Genomic DNA, 16085 nt, shown 5'->3' with positions numbered 1-16085 from the left:
GAGAAATTTATTTTAAAGTTTTGACCATGCTAAACCTTTTTTTTTTTCATCTGTTGCTGTTTGGGGAAGGAAAAGAGGAATTCGCGGTCAGTACAGACTCTGACGTCCTCTGTCTGTCCCTGGTATCTCCCTTCTCGAGTTCCAAGACTGTCACTTTTTTCTGACTGTTTGTCTTTCCATTTATTCCATCACCCTCCAGCCCTGTTTAAACTCAGGGGCTGTTAGGACCCTGGCCAAAAGCACACTGCCCCAGATCCTCCCTCACGCTTGAAGACTGGTTGATGAAACCCAAGAGCTTCCCCCGGCGTCGTCTCTTCACAGTGCACTCTCAGCCTGAAGGTGGACAAGCGGGCATGTGGCTAGCGCCACTCTCCAGATGGGGAAACAGGCTCCACGTGCGCCGTGACCTGCCCGGGGCTCACAGCCCAGGAGGGGCAGAGCTGGAACGTGGCCCTGGTGTTCTGCCCCTCTGAGCTGGTGTCCTCCGGTGCTGCCCCTCCTGACGGTGTGCCTCAGTTTCCCCCCCCATCTAGGAGAGTGGCAGGACCTGTGTCGGGGGGTCGAACCCTTGGGTAAAGATGGGAGCTGTTGCGACTGTGGTTGCAGGTTCCGAAGCAGATAAAGAAGGAGGACAAGCCCTCTGACAGAGTCCGGCTTCCCGGGAGTCTTCTGAAATCCCTGCGGGACAAGGGGTCTGTGGACCGGCTGGCCATAACTGTCCTGGACATCGGGCCGGGGAATATCTTCAAGGTGAGGAGACCCTGATGGGGGCTCAGGGCGACTCGGAAGTTAAATGCCAGGTTCACCAGGGCCCCGGGCCCCAGCTCACCCTCGCTGGTGTCTTTGCTGAGGGGGCGGATGGAGGAGGTATGGCCATGAGCCCGTCGGGAGTGTTTCTCAAGCGGTTTTGCCAACCAGGTCATCCCAGACCCCTGTTCTACAGGCTTAGCCTGCACACATGCGCAGATGATGGGCGCCCCTGAACTCTCGCCTGTGTCCCAAGTGCGTCCTTGCACCCTGTGCATGTGCAAACACGCATATCTTTTTACATTCCTGTGCACACACGATCATGGTGTCCACGTGTGACCATGTTGACACAAACAAGCGTGCCCATATCCTTGAAAAGACGTGTCCCCAGTGTGTGCCCCTAGATGCGTGGATCCAACCCGGGCAGGCCTGTGAAGCCCTGGGGCAGGCATGTGCCCACCCACCCGGAAGCACCACCAGTCCTCCGTTGCTGGGCCGATCTTTCTTCCGACCCTGTGTCCCGGGCAGGGGAGCAGAGGTGTCCTGAGGCCAGCAGCTGAGAGCTGTCAGGTGCACGGCTCTGCGGCCAGTGGGCCTGGGAGGTAGGGCCCTGCCCAGCCCGAGCAGGAGACCGCAGGGAGCAGCGGGAAGGTCACCGTGGCCCCCTGCCCCTGGTGCAGACTTTGCCCTCCAGGAGCTGGAGGCTCCCAGGAAACCCCTGGCCCTTCCACAGCCTGGTCCCTGCCCCTTCCGCCTTCTCGTCCCCCTCAGGGCCCCCAGGGCAGCCTGGAGGGCGGCGGCAGGGTGTTGAACAATCGCCTGGTGGGCTTGAGCGTGGGCCGCACGCAGATCACTGGGCTGAGCGAGCCTTTGGAGATCACCTTCTCCCACCGGCGTCAGCCCCGGGTGAGTCCCCCCCCACCCCGGCCTGGCTGTCACGTGGGTGGGACGACCGGGCATATGAGTGGACTCTGCGCAGGGCGCCCCCTCCCCGTGTTCATGCACAAGACTTCCAGAGGCCCGTGCACATCAATGCGCCCAGAGACACATGCCCAGGCTGCACCCACGTGTACGTGTGCCCCAAGTATCCCCAGCCAGCGCCCACCAGGTGCACAGAGGACCTGTCAGATCAACACGCGTGCACATCGTGGTGCACACCCGCCGCCTCCGTGCTCCCCGAAGGGCACTTGCATACCCACACGCAGACCTGCCCACCCCAGCCACAGCCACGCCGCTCACCTGCTGATCCAGGCCCCACAATATGGCGCTATTAAAGTTCCGCGTGACCCCTGGGAGTGAACCCGCTTGCCACCTGCCCCGCGCACGCTCCCCTCCCCTCGTCCCCCTTCTCCTCCCCTCCCAACCTGCCCCTTTCCCACCTCTGGTTTCAGAACATGACCCTCCACTGCGTGTTCTGGGATGTGACTAAAGGTAGGGCCTGGAGGCCCTTCTGGGGTGAGGCCCTTCTGGGGTGAGGCCCTTCTGGGGTGAGGCCCTTCTGGGGTAAGCCCTTCTGGGGTGAGGCGGCTGCGAGCAGACGGGGTCCCAGGGAGGGGTCTGGCTCCGCCCCCGAGGCCCCGCCCCCTGCCTCCCCTCCCTTCCTTCTCCCCTCCTCTCCCAGGGCCCACAGGAGGAGACTGGGCCTCCGAGGGCTGCCTGACAGAGCTGCGAGGCGAGGAGACTGTGTGCCGCTGCAACCACCTGACCTTCTTCGCCCTGCTGCTGGTAACGCCCGCTCCACCCGGACCCCCGCAGGCCGGAGGCCCCCGGCCCCTGCCCGTGGGACGCGGGGGCTGCCTGGCAGCCCGGGGCCTGTGGGTGTGTGGGCTTGACCTCCGCTGACTGGACTGGTTGGGGGGGGTCACCCACAGAGTCCGGTCTTGGACGAGGCCACGGTGCAAGCCCTAAAGCGCATCTCCCAGGCCGGCTGCGGCACCTCTATGGTCTTTCTGGCCTTCACGGTTGTTCTCTACCTTGTCCTGAGGTGGGTAATCCCGTCCCAACCCCACACCTCCCTCCTGTTCTCCGGGGAGACATCAGGGCAGGGCAGGAAGCACCCTGGCTGTGCTCCTTACGCTCTCCCCCCACCAACCCTATCTTCCTTGTCTATTAAATGGGGTTGGAGTTTGAGGCGTGGCAGGGCTATTTTAAGTGTAAGTGGCAGCAGCCCAACTCAGTTCAGCTTAAAACACAACGGGGAATGCGTGATTTGTGTCATTGAAAATCCAAGGAGGCTGCCTTCAGGCAAGGCTGGATCTAGGAGCTCAAAAGGTGTCACCAGGACTTGGTGCCTCCCTCTGTAGCCCACAGCTTTGCTTTCATGTCTTGTCAGGCAGCTTTTCCATTCTTGGGGGCCCCTTTAACCTCCAGGCTTATCCTGTGGCTTCTTAGCTACCCCAGCTGAAATAAAAGAGGTCTCCTTTTTCCCAATATTTCTGAACAAAATCCTAGAACCGGAGATTTTTATAAACATTTTATTTTAAAAGATTGCAGATTCACAAGAAGCTGCAAATAGTGCAGAGTCCCCATGGACCTTTTCCCAGCTTTCGCTGGTGGTGGCAACTTTCATAACTGCAGCACCATCACCAAACCCAGGAGATTGACGTTGGTCCAGTACTGTTAACTAGAATACAGATCTTGTTCAGTTTTCATCACCCTTTACATGCATTAGTGTGTGTCTGAGTGTGTCTGCATTCATGCGTGTGCACGTGTGTGTGTGCAGACTGACTACACTGTTTGAGGGGCCCAGTGAGAAATTAAAAGCCCAGGCTCCATGTCCAGGAATTAATAAGAATTTCAGGAAGGTGAGAGCAGAGCATTAAACCAAGCTCAGGGCCCTTCGGAGTGCAGGGTCCTGTGTGGCTGCAGAGGCCACACACCCAGGAAGCTGGCCCTGTGGGTGCCTATGATTAAGGGCAGTTTTACCGCACGTGGAGGCCGGCCCTGAGTTTACTCATCTAATGTGGAGCCTGTGCCGTGACGGAACCCACTGCTGTGGGCAAGAGAAGGAAGAAAGTGGCCGGGCCAGGCCACGTGCCTGCTCGTGGACCAGCACTACCAAAGGACCCACCCCTCCAGACTTCCTGGCTGAGAAGGGGGAAGGGTGTTCCCAGGGAAATCCCAGGGCTGTTTCCAGAAGAAGGGGAGTGAGTATAGGACAAGCAGAAATGGTAGAGGCCCTGGGCCCGGCTGAGGGATCGTGGAAACTGCCTGCTGGAACGGCCTGCGGGGAGCAGCCGGCCCAACCTGTCCTGTCCCCGGCCTCCAGGAGGTGCCTTGTGTGGCCTGACTCCCAGGCAGTGTTCCCGCTGCCCTTCTGCACGTGCCGCTTTGTCTCTTTCCCCATTCGGTCCTGGGCTAGAGCCCCCTCCAGCCCCTCCTGCTTGGTCTCAGACTGAAACTTGAGTGTGAGTGGTCCCTGCCTTGCCCCACCCCTCCCAGCCCTGGCCTAGGACACGCTCCCGTGCCCAGCAAGCTGAGCGTGACTTGCCAGCAGGCTGCACAGCAGACCCTGTGAGCCGGGCTTGGAGCAGCAGGAGGAATTGTCACCAGCTCCCAAAGGGTGGGGCCTGGCAACTCATGTGAGGCGGATGTTGTCCCTCATGCGCCCTCCAAGCTGCCCTGGGCTCCCGTCCCCGTGGGGAGAGTCCTTTGGGATTTACTGCTGAGAATGCAGAGTGTGACCCCCATGCGGAGGGAGGTGAGCCTGGGAAGGAGCCCTGGGCAGGGCATCCGGAGCCCGGCGTCGGGCCGGCCCTGCTTGGGGGCTCTGCCAAAGTCTCTGTCCCTCTCTGGGCCTCATTTTCCCACCTATCAAGCAAGGGTAATGATACTCACCCAAACTATGTCCCAGGCCTCATGCAGTCTTCTGTCCACCCACTCACTCAGCGTGAATGCCGGGCTAGGGGATACGGGGAAGAGAGATAGTCATGCTGCTGTTGAGAAACTGCCAAGCCAGCCTCATAGGAGGCCACCCCAGACAGCCTCCCAGAAGGAATGTCTGGGGAAGCTTTTACCAAAAAAAAAAAAAATTATTTATTTATTTATCCCATCCCCATGTTTTCTGCTCTCTGTGTCCATTCACTGTGTGTTCTTCTATGTCTGCTTGTGTTCTCATGAGGCGGTTCTGGGAACCGATCCTGGGACTTTCTGGAGTGTGGGAGAAGTGATTACTCTCTTGCACCAACTCAGCTCCGTTCTGCTATGTCTTCTTATTTTCTCTCCTCTGTGTCTCTTGTTGCGTCATCCTATTGCACCAGTTCTCTGTGTTGGCCTGCACTCCTGCGTGGGGCGGCTTTCCCACACTGGGCAGCATTCCCATGCAGGGCGGCTCTCCTGCACGGGGCTGCATTCCCGCATGGGCTGGCACTCCATGCAGGCCAGCTTGCAGCGTGGCCAGCTTGCCCTCACCAGGAGGCCCTGGGCATCCGGGAGCCCAATTGGTCGAGCCACATCCATTTCCCCAGGGGAAGCTTTAAAGACAGAGCAGGAGTCAAGCAAGCAGGGAAGGCGGGGAGCAGGGAAAGGCGTTGAGAGCAGGGAAGGCGGGGAGCAGGGAAAGGCGTTGAGAGCAGAGGAAGAGCTCGGCAAAGCCCAGGAGCTGTAAACACGCAGAATGCACTCAGGGAATTGCAAACTCTGGCTCGACGTTTGGCTAAAACATCGAGCCAAGGGATGAGGCTGGAGGGACCTGAACCCCACGGGGCTCGTGGACCGCATGAGGGTCCTGAACTTTAGCCCAGGGGTGTGGGCAGGGGTGCTGCTGGGCAGGGGTGGAAGCTGCAAGCTCTGGCAGGGGCCGGCAGTGAGGGTGGAGAGCGTGGGCCAGCGGGACGCCCTGGGACTTGGGGGGTATCCTGGGAGCCCCCTGAGCTGGGGCCTCTCACTGGGCCTTCTCACTGCAGGTTCTACCGGCAGAGGTTCAAGTCAGACGATGCCCCCAAGATCCACGTGTCCCTCAGCGTCAGTCTGTTCCTCCTGAATCTCCTCTTCTTCGTCAACGTGGAGAGCCACGGGCAGGCGTCAGAGGCTGCCTGCTGGGTCCGGGGTGCAGTCTTCCACTACTTCCTGCTCTGTACCTTCACCTGGATGGGCCTGGAAGCCTTCCACCTCTACCTGCTCGTCATCAGGGTCTTCAACACCTACTTCAGGCACTACTTCCTGAGGACGAGCCTGCTGGGCTGGGGTACGTGCTGCCTGGACTTCTTCTCCAGCCAGGCCCCCCCAGGGACGGGGAGAGAGGGGGCTGCCAGCCAGGCCGGGGCTCGAGGCTGAGCAAGCAGCACCATGCCCCCTCCCCTCACGCCCAGGCCTGCCTGCACTGATGGTCATCAGCACCGGCAGCGCCAACAGCTACGGCCGCTACACCATCCGCAACGCGAAGGATCAGATCACCCTGGAACTGTGAGTGGAGGCAGGGGAGCAGGGGTGGCGCCGGGCCCAGGCTTCACACGTGGGGCCAGAGGGAGGTGGGAAGTGGAGGGAGCCCGCCGAAGGATGAAGGAGTACGTCAAAGCCGGAAGGATCCTCAGATCCAGCCAACTCCTGGCGTGGAGGGGTAAACGGAGACCTGGAGAGAGGAATTGAAACGAGGAGGCTTGGGAAGGGGGGTGGGTGAGAACTGGACTGGGAGACAGGCTGCCGTGCTCTTGCCTGGGCTCCCACTAGTCCATATAGCACCTTTGGGCAAATTGGAAAGGGGACCCTGCCCTCAGGCCAGGGGCTCAGCTTGGGGAGGGGAGGGCGTGCAGATTTCGGCTTCCACTTGCCCCCTGGGCTGGGTTTCCTTGCTCCTGCCCAGCTCCCTGCCACAGCCCTGGGTCCAATTCAGGCTCTGGCCCTGCCTGGCTCTGACCTTGGGCAAGCCCCGCCCTTGGGCAAGACTTCCAAGTCTCCTCCTCCGTGCAAGGGCTGCTGGTTGACAGGCTCTTTAGGGCCTTTCTCCCTGCAGCCCCCTGGAGCAGTGGAGCAGAGCTGAGCCGAGCCTCAGACCCCCGCGCCAGGGCTCTCCCACGGCGCCGCCCCCGAGCCCGTGGCTCTGTGCTCGGAGGGGCCAGCAGATCCGTCCTCAGGGCCTCGCGCGCAGGACCAAAGGGGCTGTGGAGGGGGGCCGGGTGGGGCCTGCCGTGAGCTGGCGCCCCCACACTGTCTAACGGGCAGCTGGCTTCTGTCCTTCAGGACGGGCGGAGGCAGAGCCGCCGGAGGGTTTGACAAGAGAAGCAGAAATCTGCATATTTATGCCCAAAAACCTTCCAGATTTTATTTATTTATTTATTTTATTTTTAAAGATTTATTTTTATTTATTTAATTCCCCTCCCCTCCCCCGGTTGTCTGTTCTCTGTGTCTTTTTGCTGCGTCTTGTTTCTTTGTCCGCTTCTGCTGTCGTCAGTGGCACGGGAAGTGTGGGTGGCGCCCTTCCTCGGCAGGCTGCTCCTGCCTTCGCGCTGGGCGGCTCTCCTTAAGGGTGCACTCCTTGTGCGTGGGGCTCCCCTACGTGGGGGACACCGCTGTGTGGCACGGTGCTCCTTGCGCGCATCAGCACTGCACATGGGCCAGCTCCACACCGGTCAAGGAGGCCGGGGGTTTGAACCGTGGACCTCCCATGTGGTAGACGGACGCCCTAACCACTGGGCCAAAGTCCGTTCCCCCCAGTTTTTAAATAGTGACTGTTCTTCAGGTTATTTACAACCTAACGTGGGGCAAACAAAGCATGTCTTTGGGGCCAAGGTCTCCAAAGAGTCACCCAAGCCTTGGGCCCCTAGCCAGGAGGAGAGCAGGGGCCTGGCGGGTGGAGATGGGAGGGGCAGCTGGGGAAGACCTCCCGGGGGCTTGCCGGGCAGGGGACGCCCCTCTGGTCCCAACGGGCGCCCGCCTCCCCCAGGTGCTGGATCCGGAACAAAGCTGCCCTCTACATCACCGTCCACGGCTACTTCCTCCTCACCTTCCTCTTCAGCGCCGTGGTCCTGGGCCTGGTGGCCTGGAAGATCTTCACGCTGCCGAGCGCCACCGCGGGCAAGGAGCACAGGCAGCACTGGAAGGGCGTCCTCACCGTGCTCGGCCTCTCGAGCCTGCTGGGCGTGACCTGGGGGCTGGCCTGCCTCACGCCCCTGGGCCTGTCCACCGTCTACATCTTCGCAATTCTCAACTCCCTGCAAGGTGAGGCTCCGGGGCGGGGAGGCGGCACCGGAGGCCCTGGGGGCTGGAGGATGGGTGGTTTGCAAGAGGGAGGATTCCACTCGGCCTGCCAGCTCAAGTCAAGGGTGTTGATTTTAAAAATCCAGGGCCCGCTCGAGGACCCCAGGCCAGGAAAGGCAGTTGGCTGGAAGCAGGATGAGGCCAAGCCACCCAAATCAAAGCAGATACTCTATCCACCTCGTCCTCTCGAGCAGGGTAGCCTGCCAGCTTTTTTTTTTTTTTTTTAAGATTTATTTTATTTATTTTTCTTCCCTTCCCCTCTGTTGTCTGTTCTCTGTATCCATTCCCTGTGTGTTCTTCTGTGTCCACTTGCATTCTTGTCATGCGGCACCCTGTGTTTCTTTTTTGTTGCATCATCTTGCTGTGTCAGCTCTCCGTGTGTGAGGCGCCACTCCTGGGTGGGCTGCACTTTTTTCGCGGAGGGCGGCTCTCCCTGCGGGGTGCACTCCTTGCAGGTAGGACTTCCCTATGTGGGGGACACCCCTGCATGGCACGGCACTCCTTGTGCACGGCAGCACTGCACATGGGCCAGCTCACCACACGGGCCAGGAGGCCTGGGTTTGAACCCTGGACCTCCTATATGGTAGGCGGATGCTCTATCAGTTGAGCCAAATATGCTTCCCCTGTCTTTTTCTCTCTAAGGAGATGCCTTCCCTCTTCTCTCTCTGCTTGTCCATTGCTACCCACGGCCTCCAGTGACTGCCAAGTTCCTATGACCCCAAAACGGCTGCCCGACATGGTGGCCTCTACCCTACCTGACCTTCCAAGTTTAGAAAACAGACAAATTCAGTCTCTCCCCGGTCCAATCAGCTGTGACCGGGAGGGCCGGGTCATGTGAGTGAATGTCCCCGTGACACGAACAGGCAGGAGGGAAATGACTGGTGGAGGAAATGATGGATGGGTCTGCTACCTGCCTCGGAGACCCCAACCAACGGGAAGGAGCCCAGGCTTGGACCCCAGTTTCCTTGCCCGCACCTACCCTCTTTGCTCCTCACATTCCCATTTCACAGACACAAGTCAAGGCAGTGTCCCAGCCTGACTGCCAGGGAAACAGAGAGGAAAAGTGGGTGCTGACGCTCAGCCTGCTCCTGCCCAGTGGAGCTCCTGGGGGCCCAGGTGGCCTGGATGGATGGAGTGGGGGCAAGACCGCAAGAACAGGGCTGCGTCCCAGCACCTTATGAGGCCGTGTGTGACAGTGGTTGGTGGCACAGGCTTGGGGGCCAGGCAGACCTGGGTTCAAATCCCTGCTTCCCCCACCACTCCAGCAAGTCACTCAACAGCTCTGACCCTCGTTCAGTCATCTGGAAAGAGGTTGATCCCGATGAATGACTGTGCGGTGCAGAGGTGAGTGCCTGCAGCCCAGGGAGCTGTGACCCGCAGTGGAAGCTCTTACTAGGAGGTCATCGCAGGCTGTCCCTGGCTGAAGGATCATAAGTCCACGTACAGAAAATCCAAGGGGTTAAAGGTTGAGGGAGACACACCTTGAAACTATAGATCATATCTATATGCTTTCAGGGGTGACCCTTCACATCTAAGTGTGCATATTTAACTCTACCGAGTTAAGCTCCAGCTGAGCCTGAGTTATTCAGTATTTCTACCTTCCTCCTAAACGTAACTGAGACCTCAGTACACTTTGCCGCCCACTGACCTCTCCTCAATATTCTTATTGTTGTATAGCATTCTAGTTAGAAATTTCTTATAAACACACTCTCAGTTTCTATTTTTTTCCGTGAATTTCTATGCTTCCCATATTTTCTTACGTGCTGTAACTTTCTCCGTCTTCGTGTCATTCCCTCTGGCGTTGGTGAGGTCTGCTGGGCGTCCAGGCGGCTTTCCTCAGTAGATAATTGATCCTTTCTCTCTGGTAGCTCTTACCAGTTACCTCTTTGTGTTCAATGTTCTGTAGTTTCACCGCAATGTGTCTAAGCGTGGATTTGCCTTAATTTACCCACTCAGCCATCAACAAGCACTTTGCTCTGGGGATTCACACTTCTTTCATTTCTGGGCAATTCTCAGTGCTATGTCTTCAAATATCTGTTCCTCCCATTGTCTTGTTCTGGAACTACTGTTAGAGTGGAACGTCTTAGTCTATGATCCATGTTTCTTAACGTTAACTGCTCCTTTGTGTGTGTGTGTTATATGTATTCCTACATACTTGCAGATATGCATGTATGTGTTTCTCCTCCCCTCCGGCTTTCTGTGCTATAATCTAGTTTAACTCCTCAGCCCTGTTTCAAACAATTTATCTCATCTAGAGTTATCCTGACTGTTAAGCTTTTTTATTTCAGGGACTCCATTTTTCATTTCTAAGATTACTCTCTGTTTTGTTTTGTTTTTTTCAGGAAGAGGTTTCACGTGCATCTGAAATTTTTCATAATTCCTTGAACTTTTACCATGGCTGCTATTTCCCCTTTCCTCTTGGCAGGCCCCATGAGGCTGCCCACTCCTGCTGGCCCCACACCAGCTCACAGGGACCCCTCTCCTCACTCACAGGTGTCTTCATCTTCTGCTGGTTCTCCGTCCTCTACTTCCCGAGTCAGAGAGCCGTGCCCTCCTCCTCTGGCACTGCCCGAGCCGACCAGTCCCACACCATGTCTCACGACTAGGCTGGATGGACGCCAGAGCCTGGCTCTGGACTCAGCTCCAACTCGCTGTGTGACCTCAGGCAGGTCCCTGCCTCTCTCTGGGCCTGTTTCCTTCCCTGAACAACACGGTGGCTCCCAGCCTAGAGCATTGCCCTCACGCCCACTTCCTGTCTGCATAACCAAGCAGCCTTTCTCTGCCATCACCCACCCTCTGTCTCAGTAAGGGCCTGAGCCCTAACAGGGGAGTCTGCTGTGTGCGCAGCCCCTTGAAGGGCCCCAGCCTCTCCACTTCCTCCCCCTTGCTCACCGCGCCCACAACTTGACTCTCTGGCTGCCTTGGGTCATCATCTCCTCGGGCACTGGAGGGGCTGTGGACTGAAGGTTTGTCTCTCTTGGGGTGGAGGGGAATCGACCCTCCCAGCCAGCCTGCCCCAGTGTCTGCTAGTCCCCCCAGGCCTGTCCTCACTGAAGAGCCCGCCCCACTTGGGGGACACTGCACCCCACTCGCCCAGGGTGTGACACTCAAGCAAGCCCCTCCGATCGGCGTCTCCTGAGGGCGAGCATCTTGGCTGCTGTGTTTCCAGTGTGGAGGGCTGAGGGGCGCCGGCTGGGGAGAAGGCGAGGCCGGGCGGAGCGGGCGCGTGGCCGTCAGGACCCGCACTCCTAGCCAGCAGGGACCTTGGTGGCCTCACTCGGCGTTTCAGCCTGGGCTCCCGGCCCAGCACGTTTCAAGCCCTGAATAAATCTTTGTGGCCTGAATGAATGGGCGAGTTTGGCTCCTGCCTGACAGGGTCCTGAGCCAAAGGAGTGTCTCTGGCCAGACCCAGGTTGGGTGTGCCACTTGCAGGTGCCTGGCAATCATCTGCTGATTTGCTCCGCAGAACACAAGAAGGGACAGAGGCCCTAAAGCTCGTGGCAGAGAGAATTAACAGACAGGCTGACAGGAGAGAAAACAGACAGATGCACAGAGGCAGCTGTTCCTTGGTGTGTCCCAACTGGGGGTGAGGGCGGGCAGTGGTCCTCCCTGGCCCCCCACCCCAAGGCTCAGGCTCCACGCCCCCCACCCCAAGCCTTAGCTTACTAAGCGCCACGGGAAATCTCACTCTCCCTACCCAAGGCTCTACCTTTCCAATGTGCTTTGTGGACTGCCAAGCCCCTTCCTCGGGTGAGAAGTTATTATTATTACCAGACTTATGTCCACAGCCTCAGAGGCTGTGGGTCGCCAGCCTGCCTCCCGCTTCCACACGCCGGGGGCTGCTGTAGGACTGGGGTGAGCGGCACTCCCAGAATCTCTTGCTTCTCCCTCCTCCCACCTGCAAATGGACAACCGACAGGAAGGCAGGGCCTCTCGCTTTGTGCAAGCCGCTGTGTTCCTAGAAGGGAAATTCTGAGGTGTGGGCATTGCATCAGTTGAGCCACATTATCAGTTTTTGTGGACAAGTTTGGTAGGTTTGAGGGCTTATCGTCACAGACATCTGTTTCACATGCTGAGGGCCCTGGCTCCCCTGGCCCCGCAGGATCTGAGTCAGTGGCCTGTGCCCAGAAAGAATAGCTGCTCCAGCGTCTGGCAGGCATGGGTTCAAATCCTGGCCCTGCTACTTAGGAGCCATGTGACCCCGGGGATGTCACCTCACTTCTCTGTGCCTTGATTTCCCCTTGGGTTAACTGAGGGTCATAGGCCTCCTCATCTCTCAGGATTCTTAGAAGCATTAAGTGAGGTGACAAAAGTTAATTCCCTGGCACTGACTCGGCAGGAGCTCGTCTGGAGCACGTTTCCATTTAAAGGAAAATCAGGAGGAAACTTTGCATAAAGCACATCGTGACTCTAAAATAAGAGGCATGTACATTGATTGCCGCGTTGGAGGGACTGTATGGTGTGTGAATAAAATGGCTTAAATAAATAAGTAGGGGAGTAGAGATGAACGTTGTGGTCCTGATTCTCTCTACCACTCTGCCAAGTGGGCTGGCCTGCATGGGGACGAGGAAATGGGACAGTGTGGCCAGCCCCCTGCCCTAGGCCACCCTGCAAGCTGGACTGAAGCTGGGACTGGGTCCTCCTGGGTGGCTGACTCCTCCTCCCAGAGCATTCCCTGAGTTCAAGAATTATCCGGTTGCCCCTGGCCCTTGAGCTTCAAGGGACACCCTAGGCTCTCCCAGACAAGCTCAGTGGGATGTGGCACCAATGAAAACACAAGCACTGAGCAGCGGGTTCCCCTAGCACAGATGGAGAGGGCAGATGGAGAGGTGTGGCTAAGGTTGGCACGCTCACCTTTTCCGGCTAGCTCTGCACCCCAGGGCCAGGCAGGGCTTAGGGGCTGGGGTTCCTCATTGCCTGAGGTCACTGCAGACAGGGCCTCCTAGTGCCAGGCTGAGCTCTGTGCTAAATCCAAGAGAGGCTATGGCAAAAATACACCGGATGTGGATGGACAGGGCCCTGCCGTCATTGAACGATAACAAAAGCAACCTAGAGGTGGGACTGCCCCAAGCTTGAGGGCCGGGACCCTGAGGCCAGCTGCCTGGTCCAAATTCTGCCTCTGCAACTTGTCTCAAGCAAACTCCTCAGTACTGGCTGCCAGGTGCTGCACTGGCCTGGCCCACCTGGCCTCATGGGATGTGACTATGCCAGAGTTTTGTCTTGGTCACCACCATAGTTTCCTGCCTGGTTCTCTCTGCTCTGCCCAAATTTCTTCATTTGCAGTATTTTAAAATTTTCATTGTAATATAACAAATATACAGAACAGAAAAGACCTACTTGCTCTAAGCTCTCAGATGGACAACCTAATATGGAAAGATGTAAATTATTCACAAACGAATCTATTAATACAATCCCAATAAAGATTCTAGTTGATTTCATTTTTTAAAGATTCTTGCGAAATTTACATGGAGAAATAAAGTCCTCTTACAGCTAAGTCAACCTTAAAGAAAAAAGGGCATAGAAAAAAGATTTGACTTCCAGATATGAAGACACTGCAAGGCCATCGTGGTAAATCCAACACAGTGTCTGTGCAGGGATAGGCAAGAAGTTCAGTGGAACAGAATGAAGAGCTCAGCACAGACCCACGTTCACCTGGGGACTTAATACACGACAAGGGTGACCCTGCCCAGAAGGGAGGGATGGTCTGGAGGATGGTGTTGGAAAATCAAATCATTATTTGGAGAGAAATTAAAGAGGACCCCTACTAATCCTTCATACAAACCTCAGGCAGATTAAAGGTTTAAATGGGAAGACAAAACTATAAATTAATATAGGAGAATATCTTTGTGACCAAGGGGTGATGAAGACTTCTTAAACAGAAACTCAAAAGCACAAAACATCTGGTCAAACATTTTTAAATGCGACTACTTCCAAATAAAGACTTTCTGCTCCATTAAGTGAGCACACCTGTGACAGAATGCGAGGTGATTTTAGCAACACCTAAAAGCAGAGATTAATACCTGGAAGCCCTGCAAAGCAACGCGAGGACATTTCCCCAACAGGGAAAAGTGGGCAGAGGTTTTAACCGGCAATTTCAGAAGAGGACACACCTGACAAGTTGGCACATAAAGATACCCTTAAAATCACCAGTCATTGGAGAAATGCACATTTACGTGGCAGTGAGGTCTCACAGTTCCCCTATTAAGCTGGCAAACAGGAGAAAGCTAGATAATCACAATTGCTGGCAGGGACAAGGGTGTCCAGGATCCCTAATGTTGCCTGGAGAAAACCTTGCTGCTACCTCTGACCCAACAATCCTGTCCCTGCCTTTTTTTTCTTCTTTTAGGAGGTACTGGGGATTGAACCTGGGACCTCATACATGCAAAGCTGGCACTCAACCACTGAGCTATGCCCACTCCACTGCCACCTGACTTTTCACCCCAAAGAAACACCCTGACAGGGTGCAGAAGGTCCACAGCCGACGATGTGGATGGCATTGTTTGTGGCGGACGGGAGTTGGTGGCAAGCCCGGGTGTCCATCACTGGGTGAGCGGAGATGTGGGATGTGTGGACCCTCACTGAGGAGTGTGCAGCAGCGTGCACACGGCTACGTGGACGGATGGTGTTAAAACACAGGAGAAACATCATACAGTATCATCTGCATAAATGGAAAACCCCAGCACTCAAAACAATACACATCTTGGAAAAGAATATGCATCCACTTGGTTGCCTATGGGAGGCAGGCAATGGGCGTGGGCATAGGGAGAAAAGGGAGTAAATAAACACGGAAAAGGCACGAGGTTTTGCACAGGAAAAATGGGAAATGAAGCCTGTCTCCCATTCTACCAGCCTCCCACCCACCTGCTTCCCTTTAGCCTATTCCCTTCCTACCTGCCCCACACAGATCCCACCCAGGCACTCGGGATGGTGCAAGGCTGACCATCATGCCTCACGTGAGCTTTGTCCCGGTCTGATTTATACCTCACACTTCGTTTCTCAAGACTGTATAATATCCCAACCAGAGACAAATCACTTTTCCATTACTGAGCATTGAGAGGCCTCCCAAATTTCCATGAGTAACAGCAACTGTATGACCATGTCAGGACATCTGCAGTACCTCTCAGGCTCCCCACAGGGCCAATTATGACTTCCGTGGGCCCTCAGGCACTTTTGCCTCATGGACCCCTTTCTCCATTAAAACAAAGCAAAACCAAACCAGTAAAAAGTACACTGTCTGCCCTGGTGTAAAGATGAATATAATCCAGGGTGGCCCCATGATTATCTATTTATTCTTATTCTATTCATTTTTTCTTCTGATTTTACAAGTGTCGAATAAAAGACAAATATCAAGCATTTGGAAAAGAGTGTTTATTTACAAAGGGAGGCCATTTGCAAAGTAAGCATTGCTCCATGCTGAAAAAAAAGTGCTCCGTTTTACCCTAAGAGGCCACTTATAGGGTAAATGCAGTGAGGTTACACAAAGAAAACCATGATTGGGTAAGGAAGTGCAGTAAGAAAAGCAAGCCTTCTGAGGGGATGGAGTGCTAACTTACAGAACGAATTTACCCCCGACAAAAGTCTTAGCTTGGGGGAAATCAAGACCCAGGTTCAGAGAATCAGAACATCGTAGCAAATGTGCAAACTTGGAGGACCTCAGATAGCTGTCTCACAGTTAACCTTGTTTTAGGCATGTATGGGCGATTTCAAACTGTACAGACAAGCTAGCTTTGACTTCAGTCATGTATAGGTAAGTTGGCCTTGGCTTTGGACACCAGTGAACAAGTTGCCTCCAGGCCCTTGCCCATTCATGTAACCTAAGAAATTACAACTAAGACATTTTCGTGGGCCTCAAAAAGAAATTGACCCTGTCCTCCAAGGTTGTTTACTGAATGAGTGGCCCAGCCTGGACTTGAACCCTGGACACGATCAGGCTACCTGGCTCTGCCCACCATGACGTGCAGCCTCCCCGGGACCCACGCTGGTTTCCGGGCAGCGGGTCAGAGGCCTGGTCGATATTAAACCACAGGCTAGCTGGCACGAAGCCCCGGTGAGCAGCATTTGCTAATTTCCGTGCTGTAAATATTTCCGCCCTGGCCGATTTTAACCCACCAATGTGACCTCACTGAACAGAAGCCGGGAAGCGC

General features: G+C 55.9%; 1 protein-coding gene across 1 annotated transcript in view; it reads left to right on the top strand.

Annotated features, from left to right (window-relative positions):
• The window catches only part of ADGRG3 (adhesion G protein-coupled receptor G3), a 29823-nt gene extending 16522 nt beyond the window's left edge, over positions 1-13301 (top strand). Inside the window, exons 4-12 of the mRNA XM_058279945.1 lie at positions 607-750; positions 1519-1653; positions 2139-2178; positions 2369-2472; positions 2619-2731; positions 5652-5932; positions 6057-6150; positions 7628-7902; positions 10435-13301. Of these exons, the coding sequence (XP_058135928.1) occupies positions 607-750; positions 1519-1653; positions 2139-2178; positions 2369-2472; positions 2619-2731; positions 5652-5932; positions 6057-6150; positions 7628-7902; positions 10435-10547 (1299 nt within the window). The 3' untranslated portion in view covers positions 10548-13301. The remainder of the gene's footprint in view (positions 1-606; positions 751-1518; positions 1654-2138; positions 2179-2368; positions 2473-2618; positions 2732-5651; positions 5933-6056; positions 6151-7627; positions 7903-10434) is intronic.
• Positions 13302-16085: the final 2784 nt, after the last annotated feature.

The sequence above is a fragment of the Dasypus novemcinctus genome, chromosome 18, assembly GCF_030445035.2.
Source record: "Dasypus novemcinctus isolate mDasNov1 chromosome 18, mDasNov1.1.hap2, whole genome shotgun sequence".
NCBI lineage: Eukaryota > Metazoa > Chordata > Mammalia > Cingulata > Dasypodidae > Dasypus > Dasypus novemcinctus.
The sequence above is the reverse complement of the archived record's forward strand: the minus strand, read 5'-3'. Positions and strand labels throughout refer to the sequence as shown.